This window comes from Callospermophilus lateralis, chromosome X (genome assembly GCF_048772815.1).
Source record: "Callospermophilus lateralis isolate mCalLat2 chromosome X, mCalLat2.hap1, whole genome shotgun sequence".
Lineage (NCBI taxonomy): Eukaryota > Metazoa > Chordata > Mammalia > Rodentia > Sciuridae > Callospermophilus > Callospermophilus lateralis.
In genome coordinates, this window is record NC_135325.1 from 28,153,253 (window position 1) to 28,178,426 (window position 25,174).

The window sequence follows — 25,174 nt, forward strand, 5'->3', positions numbered from 1 at the left end:
TGAGACAGAGTCTCGTTAAGTTGCTGAGGTTGGCATCAAACTTGCAATCCTCCTGCCTCAGCCTCCCAAATCGCTGTGATTATAAGCTTGTGCCACAGTGCCCAGCTCCCATTTTGTTTTTTAAACAAAGCACTTCCAGAAAGATATATAAGAAATTGAATAATGGTCACTTCTGGAAAAAGGAATGCAGATGGTGGGAAAATGGAAAGAGATTCTCTATTTACCTCTGTACCACTTATATTTTAAAATTGACCCTGTGTATCATTATTTTCATAAGTTGCTTTATAAAAATCAGTAATAGAGTAATAAAATGTTATTAAATCTCAAAATTGAAAAATACAAATTAACTTCAATCTACTATAGCTTTAGAAATGAAATCGTTCCAGTTTAGAAAGTCAAAGAGACTCTCCTTATACTGACTCAAGCTCTATAATCATAATACCATAGTAATCCCAGAATATAAAGAAAGGACAGGGTTCTACACCATCTTGAACCTAGTAGCATAAATCCAGTCCCCTATTTGGTGGTTCCAGAATTCGCATTATCAGTGCAACTAAAAAATAATGCCAAAATGTGAGAGCAGCATATCCTATTAGCTTGGTGGCTGAGGACAGGTACCTACTCTGCAGAAGTAACTCAGTACCTTGATTATGTAGACATGTGGTGCTGGTGGATGGCTGAGATACTCAGACTCAGCAACTGTGGTTGAGTATATGGTTTTTAGAGTCAGAGAGAATAATTTCAGTATTTCTATCACAACACACAGGATTAACTACCCTGTGGAAATCAGTTGACCCCAACCGCAACAAACACCTATCTCTGAAACCCCACTATTTCTGGTTTGGCAAGCTAGGAATAATTATTATAGTTCATCTGTTGGGGCAGAAGAATAGAAGGAAAAATTTAAAGAATAAAAGGGGTAAGAAAAAGTTCCAAAAACAATTATATTTTGGACAGATGGCCAAGATTCCCTATTTCCTCTGCTACAGGATACACAGATTTATCAGTCAGTTTGGTGACAAATGCTGTTATTTCATTAAAGAGAAAGACAAAAAATAAATAGGTGAAAGAGTAAAGAGTATATGGAACTTCTACTGAAGAGGTCAGAAATCTAAGTAGAAAGTGAAACAATCAAAATTTGTAGTAAATGAACTTTGGAAATGAAGATGAGTCTTATTTTAAAGAAACCCAATGTAGTATTTTCACAACCTGAAATAGTGGCAGAATGTGGTATGAAATTAATAGACTTTAGAATCACCTGGAATTTCATGTGATCTTGGGCAAATTACTCACCACCTCTTTCCCCTTGTTCTCTGTAAAATGGGTATAATTAAATGTGACTATATATATATATATATATATATATATATATATATATATATATATATATATATATATATATATATAAAAAATATGCCTAACACTGGAAGAATAGAAATAGGCATTAAGTTATAAGACTTTTGTATTTTCTGACAATCTTATGTCAAAGTTCCTTTAAATACTGTTCATAGAACATTTACAATGTGTAAAAGTTTTGAAATGCAATAATTTAAGCATGACCTCAAAAAAAGAAGTACCCACTTTTTAAATTTATTGAGTAGAGCTAGAACTAGAGATGGAAGAATTTTCAATTGAAAGGAAAGATCCAGGAACACAACTTAAGGGACATTAGAAATATTGTTCATCAGGTGAAACTGCTGCAAATACCAGAAAAAGAATGGAGGCCAGTGAACTGCATATGTCAAGTATACAAAGCAGGTCACAGTCGTGGAAGTTAAGGGAAATATTTAGGAGGACAACTTGCAAAGGACACCTCCTAAAGCAATCTGTAAAAACTGGACATGAAGAGATGCAGAAGCAGAAAAGCAACTGAATAGCTCAGTTCCCTGCAAAAGGACCCAGGAATCAAATTCCATCATCAGGAATTAACATTGCTTCTCCACTCCCAATGAGGCCTACCATCTGTAGAAATCCATATCCTGTGTTTAACAGGCTTTTCCTCTGTAGAAGTGCAGCTGTACCTCCATGGCTTGGATTCTTTCTGGGCTCCCAGCAATTTAGCTGATGATTGTGTTTCATTTACCTTGTTACATGGCTGTCACTGTGATCATGCAGTTCTTTCATGGAGCACTACTCCTTCTGGAAATTTCTCATTTCTTTCAGGCTCAAACTTGACCTTTTCCTAACATTAGAAACTAGTTTACCTACAATGTCTAGTTAAAATTTCCAGAAAAGATTCTCCAACATGATGTAACATTCCCTGGATAGTGCTAGAAATCCAAATCACTGAGCCAATCAATACATGTGAAATTCATAGAAACTAGTACAATTTATAAAGCAGAATTTTCCTCTATGCTGAATTATATACTTCACATATTATTAATCCAGTATTTACATAGAGGCTACATTTAACTCAATCCTTTACTAAATAGCCTTACTGGAGTCACAAATACGGAATTTAAAGTACACAAGCAACCATTCTCTTTTAATAGAGTGTGTGTGCAAACACAATCCATACTAAATTGATAAGTTAATCTTAAATTAAGCCATTTTAGTGAGAAGCCATCATCAACTGATACTGAAGCTATCCTTGTTATGTATTGTTCCAAATATCAGACAATCACCATGTTAGCATTAGATGAGTGTCATAAATCAATGTGAACCTTAAAAGGCCCAAGAAATCAAAGACAAGTATAGGCTGAAACTAAATTCTTAAACAAGGCTCAGAAACATGAGTGCATAGACGATAAAAATCCATGTTTTAGACCATTCACTTCAATGCCTTCCTAAAAACATTAATTATGCTTTGTAAAAACTGTAATCCTCTGAAAAAAACCAGTCCCTAAATACTACATATACATCACCTGAGTTTTAAACCAATGACTCTCAGTCACTGTTGAACATTTGAATCAGTCAGCTTAAAAAAATACCACTGACATGACCCACTCCTAGAGATTCTGATTTCACTGCTCTGACACAGGGCCCTGGCAATGATCTTTTTTAACAGCCTCTGGTGATTCTAATATGTGGCCAGGTGAAGAACAATAACTATAAACTAATGCAGCCTTTTGGGACAATAATTGCTCCAAGGTTGATAAACATGGTTTTGCCTTTTAATGAGATTTTATTAAAACTACTCAATTCATTCCACAGCTAACAAACAACTGTTAGGTTGCAGGCAGTGTGTTAATTAATGGAGAAAGATGTGTAAGATCTGCTCCCTGCCCTCAAGAAGCTCCCTGTTTGCTAGGTAGAGAGACCCATAAATAAGTAACTGTAATTAAATATGATAAGTGCTCTTGAGGTGTAAGCAAATACAGCATGCCTCACAAACTTGCATGTCATCCTTTAGCAGGGGTCATGCTGCATCATTCCAATTTTAGTATATGTCCTACCAGAGCAGGAAAGTCAGAAGTTACAAATTACTAAATATCCTAAATACCAGGGCAAATATTCAGTCTACACAAGGTGTAAAAATGTGCATTTTGCTATTTTTTTTCACAGAAGCTGCTGTCCCAGAAAGTATGCATTTTTCTATATTTTATTTTGGATGAATCATCTTAAAATTTCCTTCATGTAATGTTACGGATTGTGCACTTACCTACAAAACTATAAAATTTGCAAAAGCTACAGTAAATGATCATGACATAAAAATTAGACACTAAGCCAGATTTGCATAATACCTTTCTTTTCCAGTACTTGCTGCATGTGCAAAGAAAAAAAATTGGGGGACTATGATAAGGTACTATTATTGGAGATTTGTTTTAGTAACTTGAAAGATGCTACATGGAAAATGTTATGGAAACAACAGGCATTCAACAGTGTTTCTGCAAGACTTCCAAAAATAAGAAACACAGGGGAAAGAATTTTTATTTTTTAAAAAGGAAATGGCATCCTCTCAATCTTTATAATGAATCAGATATATGGTTCCCTCAAAGACAGCTTTAATAAGCATAAAGGCCACAGCCACTAGAAAGAAAATATATTGCAAATAATGATCTTCTACTTTAAAACATCCTTAACACAGGGTTGTCCTTCTCGACTCAAGGAAAATACACACTAGGGTTTAAAATGGAACTTTCCTTTACACCATCAAGTAAAGCCTAGTACACAGTGGCTGAGTGGCTGAGTGAGTAGGTGGATGAGTAGGTAGGGGAGTGAGTGGGTGGCCAATTAGTTTTGAAAAGTGAAATCTATTTTAAAGTGCCTTAGTGAAAATTTAAACCTATTAAGACTTGGTGGTGAAAAGCAATTTGTGACACTAATTTGATATAAAAAATCAAAATTCTATGGAATTTGGATAGAAATCAACAAAAAGGTTTTCAGTGCAAGTGAACATCTTCAAAGCATTTCTTTTTAAATCCATAATTGAACAAATTCTAAGTTAAAATGTATGCTGTCAAGGTCCCTGCTAGAAAAATCTCAAACGAATTTCAATTTCCAGATCAATATATACTGAGACAATTTACCAGAGAAACCTTCAACCTTTACACAGGGTGAGGATTGCTATCATTACATTCTTTAACACTAAGGCTATCTTGGATTCATTATTTCACAGAATGGCATTTCATAAATGGCACTGACCAAGTCTGAGTGAGATTTCACTGTTCACAGTAGTTAAGGTAGCCATAGAATACCTACTGCCTCAAAATTAGCTTGTTCTCCAGCTTTATGCAGCTGTGAAACAACAGAAGAATTGAATTCTACCGGGGGTGTTGCCTGAAAATATTCTATCAATTGTAAGTCAGTAGAATACTGACTATATTAATGTGATGCTGACCACTTTGTAACATCCAAAGAGATCACACTGTCATCCTTCCAGACCTTAAGGAATCAGAACTACTTACCAAAATTGATTCAATGAGGCTATTCTTCATCATCCCAATATAATTAACATTTTAATCTTATATTTTCCAATTATGATTTTGCTGGTTCATTTACATCAGCTATAACTAAGACACAACAAACATCATTCACCCACAAATACAGTCATTTGGGGATTTGGGGAAACACCTAATTTACCCTAACATTAAAGAAATCAAGGAGAATTTGGACATATTTTTCTCTCTAGAACTATGCCACTTACATGTGGCTATGGAGCCCTTGAAATGTGGCTAGTCTAACTGAGGGACTGAATCTTAGATTTTATTTCATCTTAATTAAATTTAAATTTAAAAGGAAACAATTCAGTTACTGAAAAACTTTTATGTATGTTTGAAACAACTTGGGTATGTGAATCTACTCTTGCACATGCAAATTTATAAAACCTAAACAGATCAAGTTATTTCTGATGAAAATTTAGCTTAGCATCTGAATTTGAGATGTGCTGCTAATATAAAATACACACTGGATTTCAAAGACTTAGTATGAAAGAATGTACAAACATCTCATTCATAATTTTTAATAGTTTGGATCTATTGGGTTAAATAAGAGATTTTATTAAAATTAATTGCACCTATTTATTTTTAATCATTTAATGTGGCAACTAGAAAATTTTTAATTAGCTATGTGGCTCTCATTATATATCTTCTGGACAGCGCTGCTCTGGAGCACTTCTACAACGACTTTACCAGACACATTTGGATATCCTCCTTCTAACAGACACGCTGGTCATTGAACAATAGGGGCAAGGAGTAACACGTCCTCGCAGCAACTGGGTCTGAGTAAAGTGTGTAGCAAGCTCAACCCACAATTTCACCATGTGAGGCAACACCGTAATATCTCAACATGGAAGAAAAAATGAGTTATCAGCACTCAAACAAATTGAAATTGAGTACTGCAGGCAACTTAAAAGAGAGAGAGCCAATTGCTCTAAGGTCTTGGTTTCGTTTCCCAACTGCGGACCTTAAAATAGACAATAAAGCACCGCTTCAAAAAACGAGGTAAAATATTCCAATGGTAGCTATCTAGCAAGCTCTATTAAATAAGCAAAAATTGCTGTTAAATCTTATCTCAACTTCTAAAGCCACAGAATACACGCTGAGCTAGGAAATCAACTTCAGATCGCCAGCATTTTCCCTCACAAGCAAATTAGCAGGATTTGTGCACTTGGAATATTGTTTGACAAGAATGAAAAGGAAACTATTCAAAACAGATTTAAGGAATGGACAATTAGATGAGGAACTGCAGATTTAATTCTCAATCAGCACTGTGATTAATCTGATTCCCTGCTTTTCCCTAGCGTAATTATACAACACAGATGAAAGGGTGAGCATTTGGACTGTCAGTTCTATATTCTAGACCAGCCCGGTGACTCAAAGCAGACGGCTCTACCACGCTAACCACCATCCCAACAACAGTGGAACGGAGCCTCGAGCACTGATTGAACAGTTATTGCATAACGAGGCATTAAAAATTCGGGTGCCCCCAACTCTTTGCACATTCGTCTACACCCGGTGAGGAATTTGCTGAAACTGGACGTACCCCGTCTTAAATGACCCCCTCCAATCAGGGCATGGGGTGAACACAAAGGCATCTGTCTAATATCCTGCACAATAGACACACACCCCACAATTAAAAACCCTGGACGCTCTTTCTCTCTCTCTCTCTCTCTCAACACAGTAAACGAAATGCAAGCTGCTCTTTTCGTAAATGGTCTATGGTACACGCAAGGTAACAATAACCCCAACTGTTCCTAGGAAGCAACTATAAAATCGGTTCTGCCACGTCCCTGTGCAACCGTCAGATAAAATGCAGGCAGCCAGCCCCACGCCTTATGGGGGACCGACCTCGGCTCCTTGGCCTCAACCGATCCCTGAGAACCCCCCAGGCCCCCTCCTAGCAGGAGATCCAGGTACCCGTCTATAAATACTCCAGGGTGAGGAGGACGAGGAAGGCAGAGGGGAGGGAGAGAGGGCAGGGGGCAGGCCCGGAGCGGGTGCGGGAGCTCCCGGGCATCACTGAAATGCATTTTTCCACACTCCCGTTCCCTCGCTTGGAGACTCACTTGCCGATCACCTCGCACAGCTCGTACACATCCTCGAACAGCACGTCGTCGTCGGCCATGGTCCGGAGAGGACAGCGGCCGCAGCGTGGAGAGCTCCGAAAACGGGGATGGGGGCGCCCAAGAGCTCAGTGCCCGGCCCCGGGCTCGCCTCCTCCCTTCAGGACCCGCGAGCCCTCGGTGCTGAGGACGCTTGAGTGGGGCCGCGAGGCCCGGAGACTGCAGCGCCTTCCTCTGCGGGCGACCGCCCCGGCGCGGGCGGCGGGGCCGGGGCGTGGGAGCGAGGGCGGCCCGGGCCCTGCGCCGCCCGCCCGCCCGCTGCTCCTCGCGCTGCTGGGGCCGCGCTGCCCGGCGTGCGGACCCTCGGGGACCGCGCGGCGCCGCGCTCTCTGCTCGTCAGCCCGCGCGGGCCGCGAGGCCGCGACCGCTCCCTCTGCCCGAGGCCGGCTCCGGAGCGGCGCGGGGCAGCTTGGGCTACAGGGGGGGCCGCGGCAGGACCATGGAGGGAGGATCACCACGGAGGGAGGTGGCGGCGGCGGATCGGCGCTGGGGACCAGGAGGCGGCGGCAGAGACGCTCCCTCCTCTTTCTCCTCCTCCCGCCGCCGCCGCCGCCCGCCCGGGAGTGGGAGGGGGATTCACTGGACGAAAGCTCAGTGCGGGCGGGAGCTGAAGCCGCTGTCTTCAGCTCCTCCCCTCAGCCTCAGCAGCCGACCGGCTAGCGAGGCCTCGCGCATACGCGCCCTCCTCCCACTTCGATCCGCGCGCTGCCAGATCCACAGGCCCCGCCCATTCCAGCCCGTGGGGAGGCGGTCGCCCAGGGAAAGGGGGAAATCGGGCCAAGCTGCGCATGCGTGCAACGCCGGCCACGTCACCGTGAACCGGCGGGCGCCGGGAATCTAGAGGGCGCAGGGGGTTGGCAAGTGGGGCGCGCGGGCTGCAGCTGCTGAGGCAGGGCTGGTCTGGGTCGTCGCCTCCACGCGCACCAGCAACCTAGGGGCTGGGAACGCGGGGTCCACGGACGCACGTTCTTTGGCGAGATGCTCATAACTGCGGACACTCTCCACCTTTTTTTTTTTTTTTTTTTGCAATCGCAGGAAGCTTTTCTCAGTTTTTGCTGGGAAAAAGGGCAAGGAAAGGATGCTAATGAATGGGAAAGCAAGAAAAGAGGTGGGGAGAGGTTGTCACTCATGACCGTGCTTGGCAGTGGATGCTTTCAGTGCCACACTGTCATTCCAATGAAGATGAGGGCTCGGGGTGGAGGACCGTCCAAGAAAAAGACCAAACAAAAACTGTCTAGGAAGGCGTGCAACAACAAACAGTAACCTAGAGAGACAGCTTCTCCCGCTTCTGCCCCAAACTCAGCAAACATCTATGCAGCGCCTCCCTCACTAGAGACAACCTGGAGAGAAGAAAGTAAGGTAGTGACACAACGAGACTTTAAGCCCTGTTGTATATTGTCCCCAAACACCCAACACTTACTCTGTTCTCTATACTCCCTACGAATGTTAGATTTGTCAGGGTAAAAATGCAACTAGAGGGAGTAGATGCACAGGGTCAGGCAGGGTGTAAGGTTGTGGGTGTTGCCGCTGTGCTAGGTTGCATTCAATATGAAGATTTTTCTTCAACTGAGCATGTGCAGAATGAGCCAACGCCAACGGACAGGTATATGCCTCAGTTGAAGACCAATAAAAAAAGTCTTTGTTCCTCGGCAGAGCCAAAGTGCCCAATTAGTTCATAAGTCAGCTTCCAGAAATCATCTGGTAAAATTCTCAGTGCGATAATATTTTTTAACTAGTATTTACCGAAGTGGATGAGGCATGGGGGAGACTCAGAGCCTATTTCTTCTTCAGAAATGTTCCCTGCAAAACCCTTGTCACTCCCTCAAGAGGCTGAGAGATTTGGTAAGGATTTGGGCACTAAAACTTTTTTTAAAATGCAAATCAGAGGAAAATATAATTGCCCAAGATTTTTCTCCTATTCCAAAAGCCTGTGCATTCTCTAGAGAAGGGAGCTTTGGAACCTGAGAAACACCACCTCCTGTGAGGGTCCAACCATTCAAATCATTCACCCCAAGGTGGCATGTCCACCATACACCTAATGAATAAGGCATCACTCCCTTCTGCCCTGAAGTGCCCAGTGATCCTCACAAGCCACCATGTTAGCTTCATTTCCTTTCCCCAGCCCAAGCCTAAGCTATGTTAAGGGTTGTCTTTTTCATTTTGAGCTATGTCTTTCACAGGGACCTATGCTCAGAGGTAGAAAAGGAAAATTACAAAGTAAAGCAGAAAAAAAGTGGAGACAAAAAACAAAAAAGGCAACTGCAAAGATAGGTATGCACTCTGATAATAGTATCACAGCTGGTTTAGATCTGGACAGAGTCTCATGGGGTCAGCTTTTCCAACTCCCTCATTTACAGATAGGGAGGATGTATTGTTCTCTCTTCCAAGAGCCATCCCATCCCTCTACTATTGGCTAACACTATTGGCTAGCTCCAGGGTTGACTGTGGGTGTGTAAACATCTTCACTGGAGAGGTATTCCCTGATTCATTAAACTAATAAGTGCAGTCCCCTTGCCACAGTAATTGCCCTAACTTAATCAGGTCTTGGCATTCCCTCCTTGTGAATGCCTCCAGTCAAGGTCTTCTGATCAGCACAAAGGTCAGGACTTGCTCCCCTAATCTGATCTTAGATCTCTCAGCTCCTAATGTGGTATTTAGTCATACAGAAGGTTCTCTGCAATACACATCCCTCAGAACTTGTACTAAAGATAAAGGCTAGTGAAAGTGCCTGTTTCTAGAACTAAAATAACCAAACCTTTTAAATGAAGTTGATTCTTTTCTAGATTTCTTCCCCAAATCCAATATTCTTCCCCAAGTATAATTGGTCAAGTGTCAACAATTTAGTTGTTTGTTTAAGTTTCCTCAAAGGAAGCATTAAAGTACTTTTTTGCAATAATTTGTGTCTAGATGTTAATAGTGGAATAATCACCTAATAGTAGTTTCAGTGGTGATATCTTTTCCATGTAGCAAGGAATCTGGAGATGGAGGTTACTGACATTGGATCACCTACTCAACAGTGTCCTCAGTGACCTAAAGTTTGTCCTTTCTACTCTGCCATCCTTGATTTGTGTTATGGTTTGGATCTGGAGTGTCCCCAAAAGCTCATGTGTTGTGAGCATGGTCCCCAATAAGGCAAGTTTCAGAATTGCAGCTTTTAGGCAATGATTAGAGTTCTGACCTCATCAGTGGATTAGTCCATTTGCTAATAAGGATATGCTGATATTAATTCATATGCTGAAATCCATTTGCTGATATTTTAGCTGAACGAACTACTAGGAGGTGGGAAAGTAGGTCCTGGGTGACATGGCCTCTGTCTATATCTTGTCCCTGGTCCCTTCCCCTCCCCTTTCTCTTTGTTTCTCACTCTTCCTGCTTCTTGGATTCCCTCTCCCATGCCATTATGCCATGAGGTTCTGCCTCACATCAGGCCCAAAGCAATGGAGTTGACTGACTGTGAACTGAGACCTCTAAGATTGTGAGCCAAAGTTGTTTTTGTCAGGTATTTTGGTCACAGTGATCAAAAGCTGACTAACACAATATGTCAGCATCTCCTCAGGCTTGTTGCCTCATTGTTACAAGATGGCTGCTGCAATTTCAAACATCAAAGGCAGGAAACAGGAAGGCAATAAGGGCAGGTGAGTCCTTTTTGTTCCCTCTCTCATTTCCTATTACAGAATGAATATAAATATATATATGTTTGATGTTTGCTGCCTCCTCTTTGGAGGTGGTCGAGAGAAAAGTAGGTGGGGAAAGGACTTCAGCAGCCAATCAGCAGTATTTCTAATGTGGAAAAATTACTAAGGAAGCAATTCTATATCTTCATCCTACAGTAAATATAGTACACCTCTATGTGTAACTGATAGGCCTTAAAGTTTTTGGAAACATTTAGAAATCCACAAAGAAGGAGTTAGTGCTACACAAATTTGATTCTCGGATGTCAGTTAGCGCAAATCTTCAATGACTTTGAGATATTGGGCTTCCTTATGATTGCATTAGACATTCTCAGGTTGCCAGACTCCCATGAATTTCAGCATGACACAAATACAGCAGGGGAAAACACTCAAGAGAAATATTAGCATAAGAGCCACACAGAAGTCAGCCTAGCACAGGGCTAATTTAGGCAATTTAGAGTTCAGCCTCTCTCTATAGTATGATTGTTTAAGCGTATAAATTATTACTGAATTAATGAATAAAATTAAGAAGGATACTATTCTCAACTGGAATAAATAAAATTATTGTCTCATGGCATAAGAAGGGCATTTTAAGCTCAAATGAAATACACTATCCATCTCTCCAGAAAGTTCCATACATTGCACTTATACTCTAATGCCTTGTTGCAAATTCCATATTTTATATTTATTTAATGAATATCTATACTAGTCTCTGGAGCTACAGCTGCAAGTAAGGCAGTCATGGTCCCTGCCTGCTTTAAGTTTCCTTTGAAAAGAAAACAAGGATCTTTCAAGTAATACAATGAAGATTGATGGTCACTAAGGTTTGAAAAGTTTGGGGGAGCAGATAGGGAGAGGATCTATGGGTCAGGGGAGGCCCAACTGAAGAAATGGTAAAATCAAGACTAAAAAAAGTATAGAAGTTATTCAGGTGAAAGGAGTGAGGGACAGTCAATTCCAGGTAGAACAGCATTTGTGACCTTTTGGAGGTGATCAAGAGTATACCCCTTTGGAAGATGAACGTGATGTTTTGGAGACCTAGATCATAACCAAATCCTAGAGTATAGAGAAAGAGGCCAGAGAGTATAGAAAGAAGTAGGCAAGAGCCCGATAGTAAAAGATGTCAAATGTCATGTTAAAGAGTTCTCCCACTGAAAGACTTTCAATTTCAATGACACTTCAGTCTTATGTGTTAGACTGGGTCCTCACAACCCCAGGCATGAATAGAATTTTATTTTTAAGTAATTCTTTCTTTGCACTTGGTGCACACTGTCCTCTCTATTAAATAAAAAAATGCAGATACTCCTATAGTAAATATGAAATTCTTTAAATGATTTTAGCAGACACTATAGGTACTTTGTTTAAACCCCCTCTGGTCCTTGTGTGCCCCACCCCAGCCTCAGCCTATTTTGCTTCCAAAGTCCATGCCATGACTTCAGAGAACTTCCCAAAAGCTGCACGAATTGTTTCGCAACATGAAAGTGCCTGGGAGTTTCAGTCTCCCCGGTCTGGTTAGCTACTAGCCAATGACTGATAGTGCAGGAATGTGGACACCCAGCTCTGTTGACTGGGGGATGAGGGGACAATACCTTACACTCCACAGCTACCCTGCGGGTTCAGACTAAAGCTATCTTTGCAGGACTTTGAAATCATACCCTTGCTTGGCTCCCTCCTGTTCCCTTTCATAAGTCTCTCCCTAATGAGTTTCTCCCAGTGCACTTCTTTAATGAATCCTTCGTCAGAATTGCCTTTGGGGGAACCCAATCTAAGACAGTGGTGTTTTTCAAAGTGACAACTGCATCAGAATCACCTGGGAGTTTATCAAAATATTAAAAATGATTTCTGGGGCCTTCCCAAAATCTTCTGAATCAGAATCTCCTGAAACATTGTCACAGGGTCTGTATTTTTATAAGTTTCTCAAGTGAATGTTGTATAATCAAAAAATTAAGTCCTGCTGTCTTAACACTAGCTCTAGAACAGCACTCTGAAAAAAAAAAGCCAGGGGTGACTTCATCACTAGGGTGGACAAGCTGTAACAAATGCAAAAGAACACTCCAGGGAGCAGAGGACCTGAATGCAATTGTGTTTTCTACACAATTTCTTCTGTTACCAATCCTATAAACTTCTGTCTAAGGATTCACTTTGCCCTTCTTCCTTTAACATCAATGAAGAAGTCACTAAAAGCTTTTGTTTTTACAGTGAAAATAATATTGTCTTTGGAAACAGCATACTGTCAATATATACTGTAGATTAAGAATTAACCCAAAAATTTCCATCCACTGAACCACTTAGGATCACAAGTGGATCACTGGCATCCTGAAGACATGACACTGTGCTACATGCTAATGAGGACCATATTAATCAGAATTCTTCTGGTTATAAGAAACAGAAAACTCAAACCAGAATACTGAGAATGTATTGGCTCAAATAATTGAAAAGTTGAGATGCATACTAGAATCAGGTGAGGCTTGATCCAGGACTCAAGTGGTATCACTGATGGTCCACTTTCCCCTGGTCTCATCATTATGCCTTCTGTGGTATTGGTGTCATGTTTAAGTGCCACAAGATAGTCATCTGAACTCCAGGCTCTGGCCCTGAGGTAGCAAAATAGCTGTCATTGTTGCTGATTTCACCTGCATGTACATCCAGGTTTAGAGAAAAAGAAGTCTTATCCAGAAGGTCCTGTTCATGTCCTAAACTTCACTCTCATTGGCCCAATACTGAGGCACATGACTACTAGTCAATCAATCACTGTGGCCATGCCATGAGAATCTCTGAATAACTTTACCAATTAAAGCATGTCCTAAAGTTGAGCATGGGACCAGAGAGAGAAAAAAGGCACAAAGTAAAATCATCACACTTTTAGTAGGAGAAGGGCAGAATGAATGATAGGAAGACTCCTTTTCCTCTAGTCACCCAAACACTAGCATTGTCTGTCTGTGAACACTATGCTTCACTCTCCAGTTTGCTAGTCACTACCACCTCTTAATTTTTCTTTCAAAATTTTATTTGGATTCCCCCCTTCTGTACCATTTCTTCAGCCTCTACCCCAATCCACTCCCCCACCAGTCCCTGCTTAGATGTTTCCTCACTTTTCTCACTAACTCCTGCTCCCAACTGCTTGTCCTGTCCTACTTACCATGAAGAGGCCCAATTTTTGTCCATAAGAGAGAATTCTCAGCATCTAAAACAGTGCCTGGTGTGTAGTAAGATTTGGAACATTCTTGCTAAAGGTCAAATGAATGCATAGCTTTATAGCACTTATCATTTCCTGGAATTCCTCTTCATTGATTTTGCTTATAGTGTTTTTCCCTCACCTCTGACACCTAATAGATGTCTGGAGATAGTAGACACTTGATATATATTTGTTAAATAATATGACTTCAGAGGGTTCCTGTTTTGTGATGATTCAACTTATGATTTTTCAACTTTATAATGGTACAAATGCAAAGTGATATGCATTCAGTAGAAACTAGGCATCAAATTTTGAATGTGGATCTTCTTAAAGCCAGCAGGAAGTAATCTGATCCTCTCTAGTTATGCTGGGTAATAGCAGGGATCCACAGTTCCCAGTCAGCCCCACAGTATCTAGTGGAAACAACCAGTGCTCTGTACTGTACTATGTGCCTAAACTGGGATGTGTGGAATGTAAGTGTATTAAATGAATTTTCAACTTATAGATATTTCAATTTAATGATGGATTAATATTAATGTCATCCCATGGTGTGTGTGTGTGTATATGTGTGTGTGTGTGCATGTGTGTGTGTGTGCACGCGTGCATGCTTGAGCAATACTATGGATGGAATCTAGGGCCTCACGTATGCTAGGCAAGCACTCTACCAATTGAACTACACTCCTTCCAGCCCTGAATACACTTCTTGAATTGAATTTGAGAATCATTCATATTTAGGAAGAGACTGAGGAGCCAACAGAAGCAAAGGGGTTGAGAGTTTGAAGTCTTCATAAGAAAAACAGAACAGCTGGGCGCAGTCACACATGTCTGTAATCCCAGCAGCTCGGGAGGCTGAGGCAGGAGGATCATGAATTCAAAGCCAGCCTCAGCAATTTAGTGAGCCCCTAAGCAATTTAGCAAGACTCTGTCTCAACATAAAAAAATAAATAAATAAAAATAAAAAGGGCTGAGGACATGGCTCAGAAGTTAAGCACCCCTGGATGTAATGCCCAGCACCAAACAAACAAACAAAAAACCCATAGAACAGAAGAATCAACATTTTCACAGCAAGGAAGTGGTCAATAAGATTGGATGGAAGAGCTGTTAAAGACAGCAGGGAAGGACAAAAAGACCATTGGATTTATTTCCAGTAGCTGAAAATAGTTGTATTAGTTTTCTTTTGTGTGGAGAAACAAATTAAAATCTGACATAACGTTAAAAATTTTCCTCCTGCTTAGCTATGAGAGATTTCGAAGGTAAACATGGGGAATTAAATCCCCTCCTTAATTTCTTTTGTCTGTATTTCCTGGTGCCTTCTTTCCAGGCTGCCGTTAAACTGTCATACCACATGGTCAAAATCCGTGATGAGCTGCAGTATGTTCAATGAATGACTTATATCCAGCCCAACCCTAGCTAAGTTGCAAAGTGTCATGTAAGTCACCCAGCCTCTATAGAAAGGAGTATAATTTACTATGCTAAGTGCACTGTGGAAAAGGTCAAGTGATTAATAAGTCACTGATATGAAATACAAGCCTATCAACACTGGGAAGTTTAATCATTTGCTTTCTGTGGGGCTTGGGTGAGCAGTTGCTTTCTGGGGGTCTTTTCTGACAGCATGGATCTGCAAAACTCTCCTGGATGTATGTCCTTCTTGACATATTTTTTCACGAAATGATATCTTTTTGTTTTAAATGGAAGCTCTTTTCAAAAACAAAAACAAACAACAATAACAACAACAAAAAAAACACCTTTATCCCCACAGAGCATGTTAGGATCTACAGTAATAAGATGTTTTTCATTTTGGTCAAGAGAAAAAATATACAGATGGTTTGTGGTAATTCCCAGGTCTGATAGGAATTCTTCAATGACATTTTGCTGTAAGTGTTCTAATCAAATATTTCCCATTCAAGCTTATTTACCCTTGTTATGGCTTTTAAATTGTCTCATAAATGGAGACAATAGCTACAAAAGTAACCTTTCTAAAGACAACTAAGGGGAAAAGATGGAGATTCTAATGATCTGTAAAGAAATAGAGAAAGGACAATTTATTGAGGGTTTACTATAAATGCCAAACATTATGCAAAAACATAATACATATTTCATCCAATCCACAGAACAACCTTATGAGATAAACCACTTTACAGATGAGGAAACTGAGACTCAGAGAGAGGATCATACAGTTAGGAAGAGGTGAGACCAATGTATGGATCAACTCTGTCAGATCTCATAATCTGAAAGGTTATGCACCCTGCCATTGGCTTACTTGGGCTTCTCTAAGTTAATAAGTCTTGTTTTCCTTTTTTCCCCCCAGATCTTCCCTAGGCAAGGTGTACAATGGATTGAATAACAGCAATAGTAGTTTCTGCTTATGTAAGTTTTATTTAGTGCTAGGCACTAGGCACTGTGCTGTTGTTTTTCCAAGTGTTTATTTGCCCATTGAATAAAACTTTATTGACCCTTTATTACATATTTATGCACTGAAGACACAATAGTGAATTAAATCAACCTGATTCTTGCCCTCTTGAAGCTTATAGGTTAGTGAGGGAGACAGACATAAATCAAATAATCATAAAAATAAATGTATGGGGCTGGGGTTGTGGCTCAGTGGTAGAGCACTTGCCTAGCATGTGTGAGGCACTAGGTTCGATTCTCAGCACCACATATAAATAAATAAAAATAAAGGTCCATTGACAACTAAAAAATATTTTAAAAAACAAATGTTATGGGTATAGAGTTTCAGTTTTGCAAGATGCAAAAAGTTCATAGATTGGTTGTATAGCACTGGAAATATACTTAACACTACTGAACTGTACTTAAAAATGATTAAGATGGTAAATTTTATGTTATATATATATACATACATATATATATATATATTATTGCAGTCTCAAATTTGAAGAAATACTTTAAATGTATGATTGAAATATGCAACTTCTTTACTCTTTTAAACAACCCTTTGAGCACTTTTTATTGTGCTCATTTTATAGAGCGAACTCAGATTTAGAGAGACCAAACCATTTGCCCAAGATGACACAGTCATGGGTGGAGGTAGAATTCGAACTCATTTTCTGAGCCTAAAGTTCATGTTCTAAACTGTCACTTAACTTTTATAACCAGATCTTCAAACAGATGAGCAAAATCAATTGTTGATATACTTGGTTATTGCAGTATGAGAGATCAGAGAGCACCAACTTTAGAGTGACGTGTGGGTATCAGTAATGTGAAGAGTGCCAATAAAGGAACTGTCTCCCATAATTATAATCAGTCCCTCTTCCACACCCCTGACAATGAGAAATGCATGTAAGTGTGGAATCGGTATAGCGGTTTAGTTTTCTTTGTTTCCATTTCAAAAGCTTCCTTTCCTTCTGCAGTGAAGGATAATACCTTATAAATCCCAACGGAGCTAGAGTCTAGAATGTTTTTAGTAGAGTGGCATCCTTGAGAACCTATTGGCAGAGCATAATGACATGGCATGCTGCCCTTAGACAAAGCCCTTGGTTACATCTCAGAGTTCCAGTTAAATCATAAATTGCCTTAGTCTCAATAAGGTAGCTGATGGACGTGAACTGGAGATCAGTTTCTCTGGGGGAAAAAAAAAAGTAATGGGTTCGGGCTGGGACTGTAGTTCAGAGGCAGAGTGCTTGCCTAGTATGCCTGAGGCACTGGGTTTGATCCTCAGCACCACATAGAAATAAACAAATAAAATAAAGGCATTCTGTCCTTCTGTAATACAAAAAAAATTTTTTAAAAAGTGATGGGTTCCCTGACTGGGTAATCATGGAGGCTGTGTGAGTGCTCTGATCTGCTGGAGATGCTGAGGTACCTCAGTTGAAAAAGTTACCATAACATTAGACCCATGTACATGCACTGGTTGAGTGGACTGCTGTTGTAAAGACTGTACTGTAAGCCAAAGGAGAAGTGCAGGCAGGCAGCCTGGGATGGGGCAGCAGGTAGCAAGAATGGACTTGGACATAGGTAGAAGTGCTTAAGTGGCACCAAACAAGGGTGGAACTTTGGTGAAGTGAAAGAATGTAGCCAAGCCATCCTGCCATAAGCCCCCAAATACTGGGATCTCATGGAAAGGGGGCATGGTCTGTGATTACACAAATAGATGATATTTCTATTCCCAGAAGGCATAACTCTCTAGAAATTCTTTAGGGCCATGAACTTGAGAATATTAAAATAGCTGGAAAAAGATCCCGGGTTATTTTGATAATGAAACTTCTCTCTCTAATGTGATGCTTTTTAATAATAAAAAAAATCTGGACAAATTGTCTCTCCCTTTAGCCTGTGAGCTACTTTCCTTATGATTACTTTTCCTGAAAGCAATATAACAAACATTAAAAAGAACACTAGAATCCACAATGATCTGGAATGAATGTTCTAAGAAAAGAGGGAATATCTTTTGAATAGATTTTTCACATTAGAAAAGCCACACATGGACTGCAGTTGTGGCTCAGAAGTAGAGCACTGGCCTAGCATGTGTGAGGCACTGGTTTTGATCCTCAGCACCACATAAAAATAAATACAATAAAGGTATAAAAAGAATATGTTTTTAAAATGTCACACAGACTACTTTGAATAGTGGAGGCTCTCAAGTCAAACTGAAAGATACCCATTGTCTGGTTCAATTAAGGAAAAAATTAGTAGTAGGCTATGTAAAAACCTATAAAACTGAATTTAGAATTTAGAGATTTCTAAGACATGGGAGTCATTTTTGAAAACCCTGGGGCTATTGGAAGTCAGAAAATTCATCATTTAAAAGTCATTACTTGTCAACATATACATAAATAATTATACCACCTAGTACTATGATGTCTTTTACATTAGACTCTTGATGGTGAGGAATAAAGAATACTCCTAGTCCAAAAGCTGTAATATCCTGAGTCATGAATTCCTAACCTTTGTGACCCAGAAGGTAGGACAAATGCTGAGGAGGGAGCAGGGAGAGACTCCCAGTCAAGTCATAATTTATGTGTAGAACACTGAGGCAGTTTGATTATACCTTACCAGGTATTTGTGGGAAGTCTTGCCTCCTCTGGGAATGCAGGCACTGAGGCTATACTGGAGAAAATGGTTACAGAAGAATGATGGAAGGTATCATCTTTCTCAGAAATGAAGGGATGGAAAAATTGCTTTCTTTAACCAATTCCTATATAACTAGGTTTAATGCTAATTTTGTTTCCCACAATTCACTTTAGTGCCTGATTAAATTAAAAAAAAAAAAACCTAAACCTCAAAGTAATTTGCTAGTATTATTTCATTTTTTTTTCAGTGCTTACTAAGTGTTCAGCAAAGAAAGCATATTGGCTAACAAGACAGAGAAAGATAGCTTCATAAGGATCATGCCAAATGGGTATAGAATTATAAACTAAGATAAGTACCCCCAGTGATGATGCTAGTGGGTATAAAATGGAAACAGACTGAGGATGGGAGTCCAGATACAGCTTCTCCCGAAGAGGCATGGACTAGGCCAAGGGTTGGGTTAGAGATAGAAAGTCCAGACAGAAGAAATAGCACATACAAAGGCCCTGGGGTTGGAAAGCAAGGGTTTAGTCCATAATTGTAAAAGACACAATTCCAAACACCATAACCCCCAATGTTGAAATCCTGAAATATAAAATTCCGAAAGTCTAAAATTCTAAAAGGTCAAAATCCTCAGAATATAATTCTAGAAGAAATAAGGAATAAATTCTTTAAAAGGCATTTATTTACATTTTTCAAGTGAACAACATATAAAAACCTGACAGAACACTTCATAGGCCACAATAAAAAGACATAATACCGTACATACTCTTGCAAACAAACACTCAAATAGTTTAATAACAGTTGCACTGATATAACCACTATGAACAAACCAACCATATCCACAAATAAATAGGACAAAAAGTGAAATGTTTAAATGTATATCCATGTGGTTGATAATTGTGGGCACACAGCTTTATAATTTGTCATCTGAAATATTGTGATGGATAACCTAAGTCTTTTGACAAGATTCATCAAAATCAGCAATGAGTCCACTGCATATGCAATCACCTGAAGAAGGGATATCTTGAGAAATTTTATTTTATATTTTGATACCAGGAATTAAATCCAGGGGTGCTTAACTACTGAGCCATGTCTCCAGTCCTTTTTATTTTATTTTTTAATTTTGGCTAGGTTGCTTAGGGCCTCACTAAGTTGCTGAGGTTGGCCTTGAACTTTTGATCCTCCTGCCCCAGCCTCCTGAGTTGCTGGATATAGGTATATGCCACTGTGCCCAGTGAGATCTTTTTTTAAAATATTTTTTTTATTTGTAGTTGAACACAATACCTTTATTTTATTTTATTTATTTATTTTTATGTGGTGCTGAAGATCAAACCCAGCACCTCACACATGCTAGGTGAGTGCTCTGCCACCAAGACACAACCCCAGCCCTCCCAGTGAGATCTTGATGAATTTTATCTTTCACAAATGCAGATGTACAAAAAGATATCTCTTCTTTAATTGAAGAAAATTCAACATTTTTACATACATGCATAATGCTTATGCACAAAGTCAACATTGTGATAATGCACATTTAGAGTTAAATTTACAAGAAAGAATGCATAAAATGAACTAGGATTCTCTAAAAGTCTTTACATGGCTTGTACCTCCAGTATTGGAAATGATGCAAAAATGAAGTGCATAGCATAGAAAATCATAAAAAAGCCGACAATTTAAAATAGCAGGGGGAAAATTTAAAAAAAGAAAAAGAACTACCTTGCAATCCAAAGGTGGGGGAGGGGACACTGAAGGAGAAATTGACATATGGAAAAAAAAGTATATCACAGAGATAGATTATGGGAAATTGCACAGTGATAGTCCATAAAAGATCATTAACTATATTTTGAAGTCTTGAATCACAATGAATAGCTGCTTTTTTCTTTTAAAGCATGGCTCTCCTTGGAGAATACATTCACATTCATTTTCTACCTGGCTCTGCTCTTTTTGATATCCTGTCATTTGATAAACACCAATGTAAGCATTCCCTATTACATTTTCTCATCTTCTATGCTATGTTTCTAGGTTGCTTTGGGTACTTGGAAATCCATTCCTCATGCACTCATATACAGACCACAAATTTGGCAAAAATAATATTGGTGATTGAAAGGTGACACCATTCCAGAAGTGTCTCCTTATCCTACCATGCACATAATTATTTTCAAACCAGTCAATAACTTTGCTGGCTTCTCCAGATGAATGTAGCTTTAATTCATTAAAAAGCTCTTGGAATTTGATCAACTGGAAGAAATGCCAATGCAGACAAATTATGCATTTTTAAACTAAAATTTTCATTATGGCTGTGCTGCGTGGCCAATCCCTCCTCCAAAATTCAGCTTTCTACCCTTTTTCTGTAGCCTTTTTCCTCCCATGGAAAGTATAGTTTAGGGGATTTTTGGCTTTCAAAATTTCAACATTGAGATTTTAACCTTTCAGTGTTTTGATTTGGGCGGGGGGATTTAGACTTTAGGGATTTTGATCTTTTTGAGTTTCAATATTTGTTATTGTGGCATTTGTGTCTTTGGGGCTTATGATTGGCACTGGGTCTATTGCAGAAGCTGAAAGAAGGCCTGTGGGGGCAGGAATAGAGAGAATTGGGACTGCTGTGATGATCTAAAATGAGATTGGGGGCCTGGTAAAGATTTTGATCTTTTTGGGAAGCCATTGATGTGTTTTAAATAGGGATTTATCATAATCAGATGTGTGTATCGAAAAGATCAGTTCAGCTTCAGTACAATGTATCAGAGGGGAGTAAGAGTGGATGGTGAGAAACCATTTCAACTTTGGTGTGCCAGAGGAATGAGGATTCATCATGTGAGGTTGATGTGCTGGATTGCTCCATTTGTTCCTCCATCTTTCCTCTCCACCTGCTCCATCCTGCTCTATGCCTGGGAAGCCAAACAGTACAAACTACAGAAACAGCATCCTATATCTTCAGCCATCTGGTTGAGTTTGGCCAATGGGAAACTCCATAGGAGACTGAAATTTGGAGAAGAATGAGACCAGGTATTTATTGTCCTAATTCCTTTCCTCCTGAGTTGCCGCTGACAAACTGTGTCCTTCAACAGAAACTCATACATAAAGATCTCAAATCTTCCTTCTGCACATTACACACATTATACACACATACACACACACACACACACACACACACACACACACACACAAAATATGCATACATGCACACACATACAGGCACACTTTCTCTCTGTCTCTCTCTTATTTTTTTTTTTTTTATTTTGCAGGGCAAGAGATTGAACCCTGGGCCTAGTTCATATTAGGTAAGCATTCTACCACTGAGCCATACACCCCCTCTTTCCAGGTTCTAGTAGGTATTCTCCTGATCCTTCCAGGCCAGGGGGTGGTGATAGTTTCGTTTTCATTGCTAAGAGTTTCTATAGTTTTTATTTGATGTGATTTCTCTGAACTCACACCTTTGTAAATAATCCCTCCTCCAATTCTTCTAATTTTAACCTGTCATATGTTTCCTATTGGTACCTTCCCTGGTAGAGATGGTGGCAAAATATGAAGGGGAGTGAACATATTATATGTGTAGGGAGGGGGTTAAATTAGCAGGATGGTTGATCACAAAAAGCATTACTTAAAGACATAAAAATATAGTATTTTTATTATTAACAGAATAGATGCCATAAGCTTCTACTAGCTGAGAATAGTAATATTTGCATTCATTGCCATTTACAGGAATTGTGATTTTTCAAAAGCAGCAAAATTCCAAAAGCAGAGGGCAACAACAATAAAGGAGAAGTTAATATTTGGGAATTTCACTTTAAATTTTCCTTTTTCTTCTTTTGATTTTGCCTGTTTTCTCTGTCCACAAATCTGTTGTTGAAAATCTTAACAGGAAAGCCAGTCACATAACTCTAGGTCCACAGTATAGGCAAAGAGTTTCTCCAATTATCCTGTTTTTCTAACATGTATTCCCTGGTAGCATCCCCGAGCTTTGCTCCTAAACCCTTTCCAATCCTGGTGAAATACAAGCAAATCTATTGAAAGGTCGTTTGTGATCTGTGCAATTCATAAATGTTTGATGTTAACCTTGCTTTTTAACTGGACTGCTCCTAAACCATACCAGAGTAGTAAAGAAAACTTCTTCAGTGTTTAAATTCCTCCTGAAGGAGATGTCTCAGTCTTCTAAGATGAACTCAATGTTATGGTCTATGTCCCTGCCTGATTTCTGTGGGGATTAAGACTAGCTTGATATTACACTATGAATAAAAAATGTTCATTTACTTGAAAACTCAGATCTTTCCAATATTACCTGCCATTTCCTTGAGTTAAGCTTTAGCTTTTGTAATGGTTTCTGTTGCTGCTGTAACAAATCATTGCGAGTTTAGTGTCTCAACACATCTTTTAAACAATTCTTTTATAGTTCTGGAGGTCAAAAGTTCTAAACTGAGTTGGCAAGGAGGCGTTCCTTCTGGAAGCTCTTGAGGACAATCTGTTTCCCTGTTTCCTTGCTTTTCTAGCTTCCAGAGGCCACTTGCATTCTTGATTTATGGCCTCATCCTCATCTTCAAAACAAGCAATTCAGCTTGGCATTTTCTTCTCCTTTTGTCTGTCTTTCCATAATCACATTTCCTGTTGCCTTCTATGTCTGGGATCCTATTTCCTTTCTCTTGTAAATACTCTAGTGATTGTGGTTGCACTGAGCTGCCCATTCAGATATCCAGGATTATCTCTCCATCTTAAGATCCTTAACTTCATCACATCTGCAAAGTCCCCTCTTCCATGTAAAATAACATAGTCCCAGGTTCCTGGGATTAGGATGTGGATGTCTGGGGTTGGGGGACATTACTCTGTATACTATAATTTAATTCCCATTGACATATTCCAAGAATATCTTGTCTTTCCCAATTCACCCTATTTATTCCTATTGCTTATTCTGATAAACCTGTCCACATGTCATAATCTTCCTTTGATTCAATGGCAACTTGACAAATATTTTGAGTGTAGTGTTGGATTCAGAGATGTAATGATGAATAAGCTACTACTAATATATCCATTCCCTATGAAATGCCCTCTCTATGCTTATACTTCATGGGAAGCTCCAAAGAGGTGAGCTGGGCTTTGAGGTTTTACTAATGGAACTATGTAAAGAACACAAATATCATCTTCAAGTTCTTGCCACCCTAATAACTTCTCACCCTTTTTTTGTGTGTGAGGGGGGAGTGGATACTGAGGATTGAACCCAGAGCCACTTTACCACTGAGCTACATCCCCAGCCCTTTTTGTTTTTTATTTTGGGACAGGGTCTCACTAAGTTTTTAGGGCCTTGCTAAATTGCTGAGTCTTGAACTTGTAATCCTCCTGCCTTAGCATCCATGTGCCACCATGCCTTGCCATTTCTCACCTTTTAAAAATATAACACTTTCAGCAATCTTATGGGTCTCTTTTGTATTCTTTTTTGATCCCCTCCCTGGCCCAGTCCCTGCTCTGTGTATTTGTAGTAGCCTGCAAACACATTTACCATTGCATTTTATACATTGTGATTGGATTATATTTGGATGTGTTCTTCCCACACACATGGTACACGTGGAGATTTTCTGCCCAGTTTCTCCTTCAAGGGAGGACTTGCTGCCTAGCTGCAGGAGGGGCTTCCAGCCCCTTCAGGGACCCTTGACTGAGGTCAGAAACCCTTGTCTGAGGTCAGAAACCACAGAGAGGGACCCTTGGTCTTAGGTCCCTCCCTGACCCCCACAGTCAATGGGGTCAAGCTGGGGCTATTAGGCCTCAACCAGCACAGCCCAGATTTGGGACAACTTTATGCAATTTTATATAAAATTATTGCTACATACATTCTTGTATTTTATGGAAATGTGATTTTATGGAAAATTCTTGCTACAGAGGTTCCTGCAGGATTGGGAGAATCATCTCAGATCTGGATTGCAGTTCAACTTCTCTTTTGGTCCAATCCCATTTCCCTCTACCTTCCCTTCACAAATGTTGATTCCTAATAACCACCATGTACTGCAAACCCCATCTCATTGTCTGCTTCTGGAGAATGCAGGCTACAACACAGACATTGAATTCCCTGTCTTATTTGCCTTAGACTTGTGACCCTTAGCACCTTGCTAAAGCCATGGTCTATACCCAATAGATGATGGCTGAACTGAACAGTTTGTTATAGACTAAAAAAATACAGTATTGTTCTCGATTTTCTCTCTCTCCATCACAGAATCATATGATGGAAATCATTGTGAAGCTTTTTAACATTGTTAAACAGACAACCAATAAAGAAAAATGTAATAATGTGATGCTGAAATATCTTTAAACAAATTATTCAGC

General features: G+C 39.8%; 1 protein-coding gene and 1 pseudogene across 4 annotated transcripts in view; both read right to left on the reverse strand.

Moving 5' to 3' along the window:
* Window positions 1-7,229, reverse strand: part of Cask (calcium/calmodulin dependent serine protein kinase) — a 348,936-nt gene extending 341,707 nt beyond the window's left edge. For all 4 annotated transcript variants that reach the window (XM_077106548.1, XM_077106546.1, XM_077106547.1 and 1 more), the window contains exon 1: window positions 6,947-7,229. In XM_077106548.1, the coding sequence (XP_076962663.1) occupies window positions 6,947-7,005 (59 nt within the window). In that variant the 5' untranslated portion in view covers window positions 7,006-7,229. The remainder of the gene's footprint in view (window positions 1-6,946) is intronic.
* Window positions 3,311-3,406, reverse strand: LOC143639559 (U6 spliceosomal RNA; annotated as a pseudogene).
* Window positions 7,230-25,174: the final 17,945 nt, after the last annotated feature.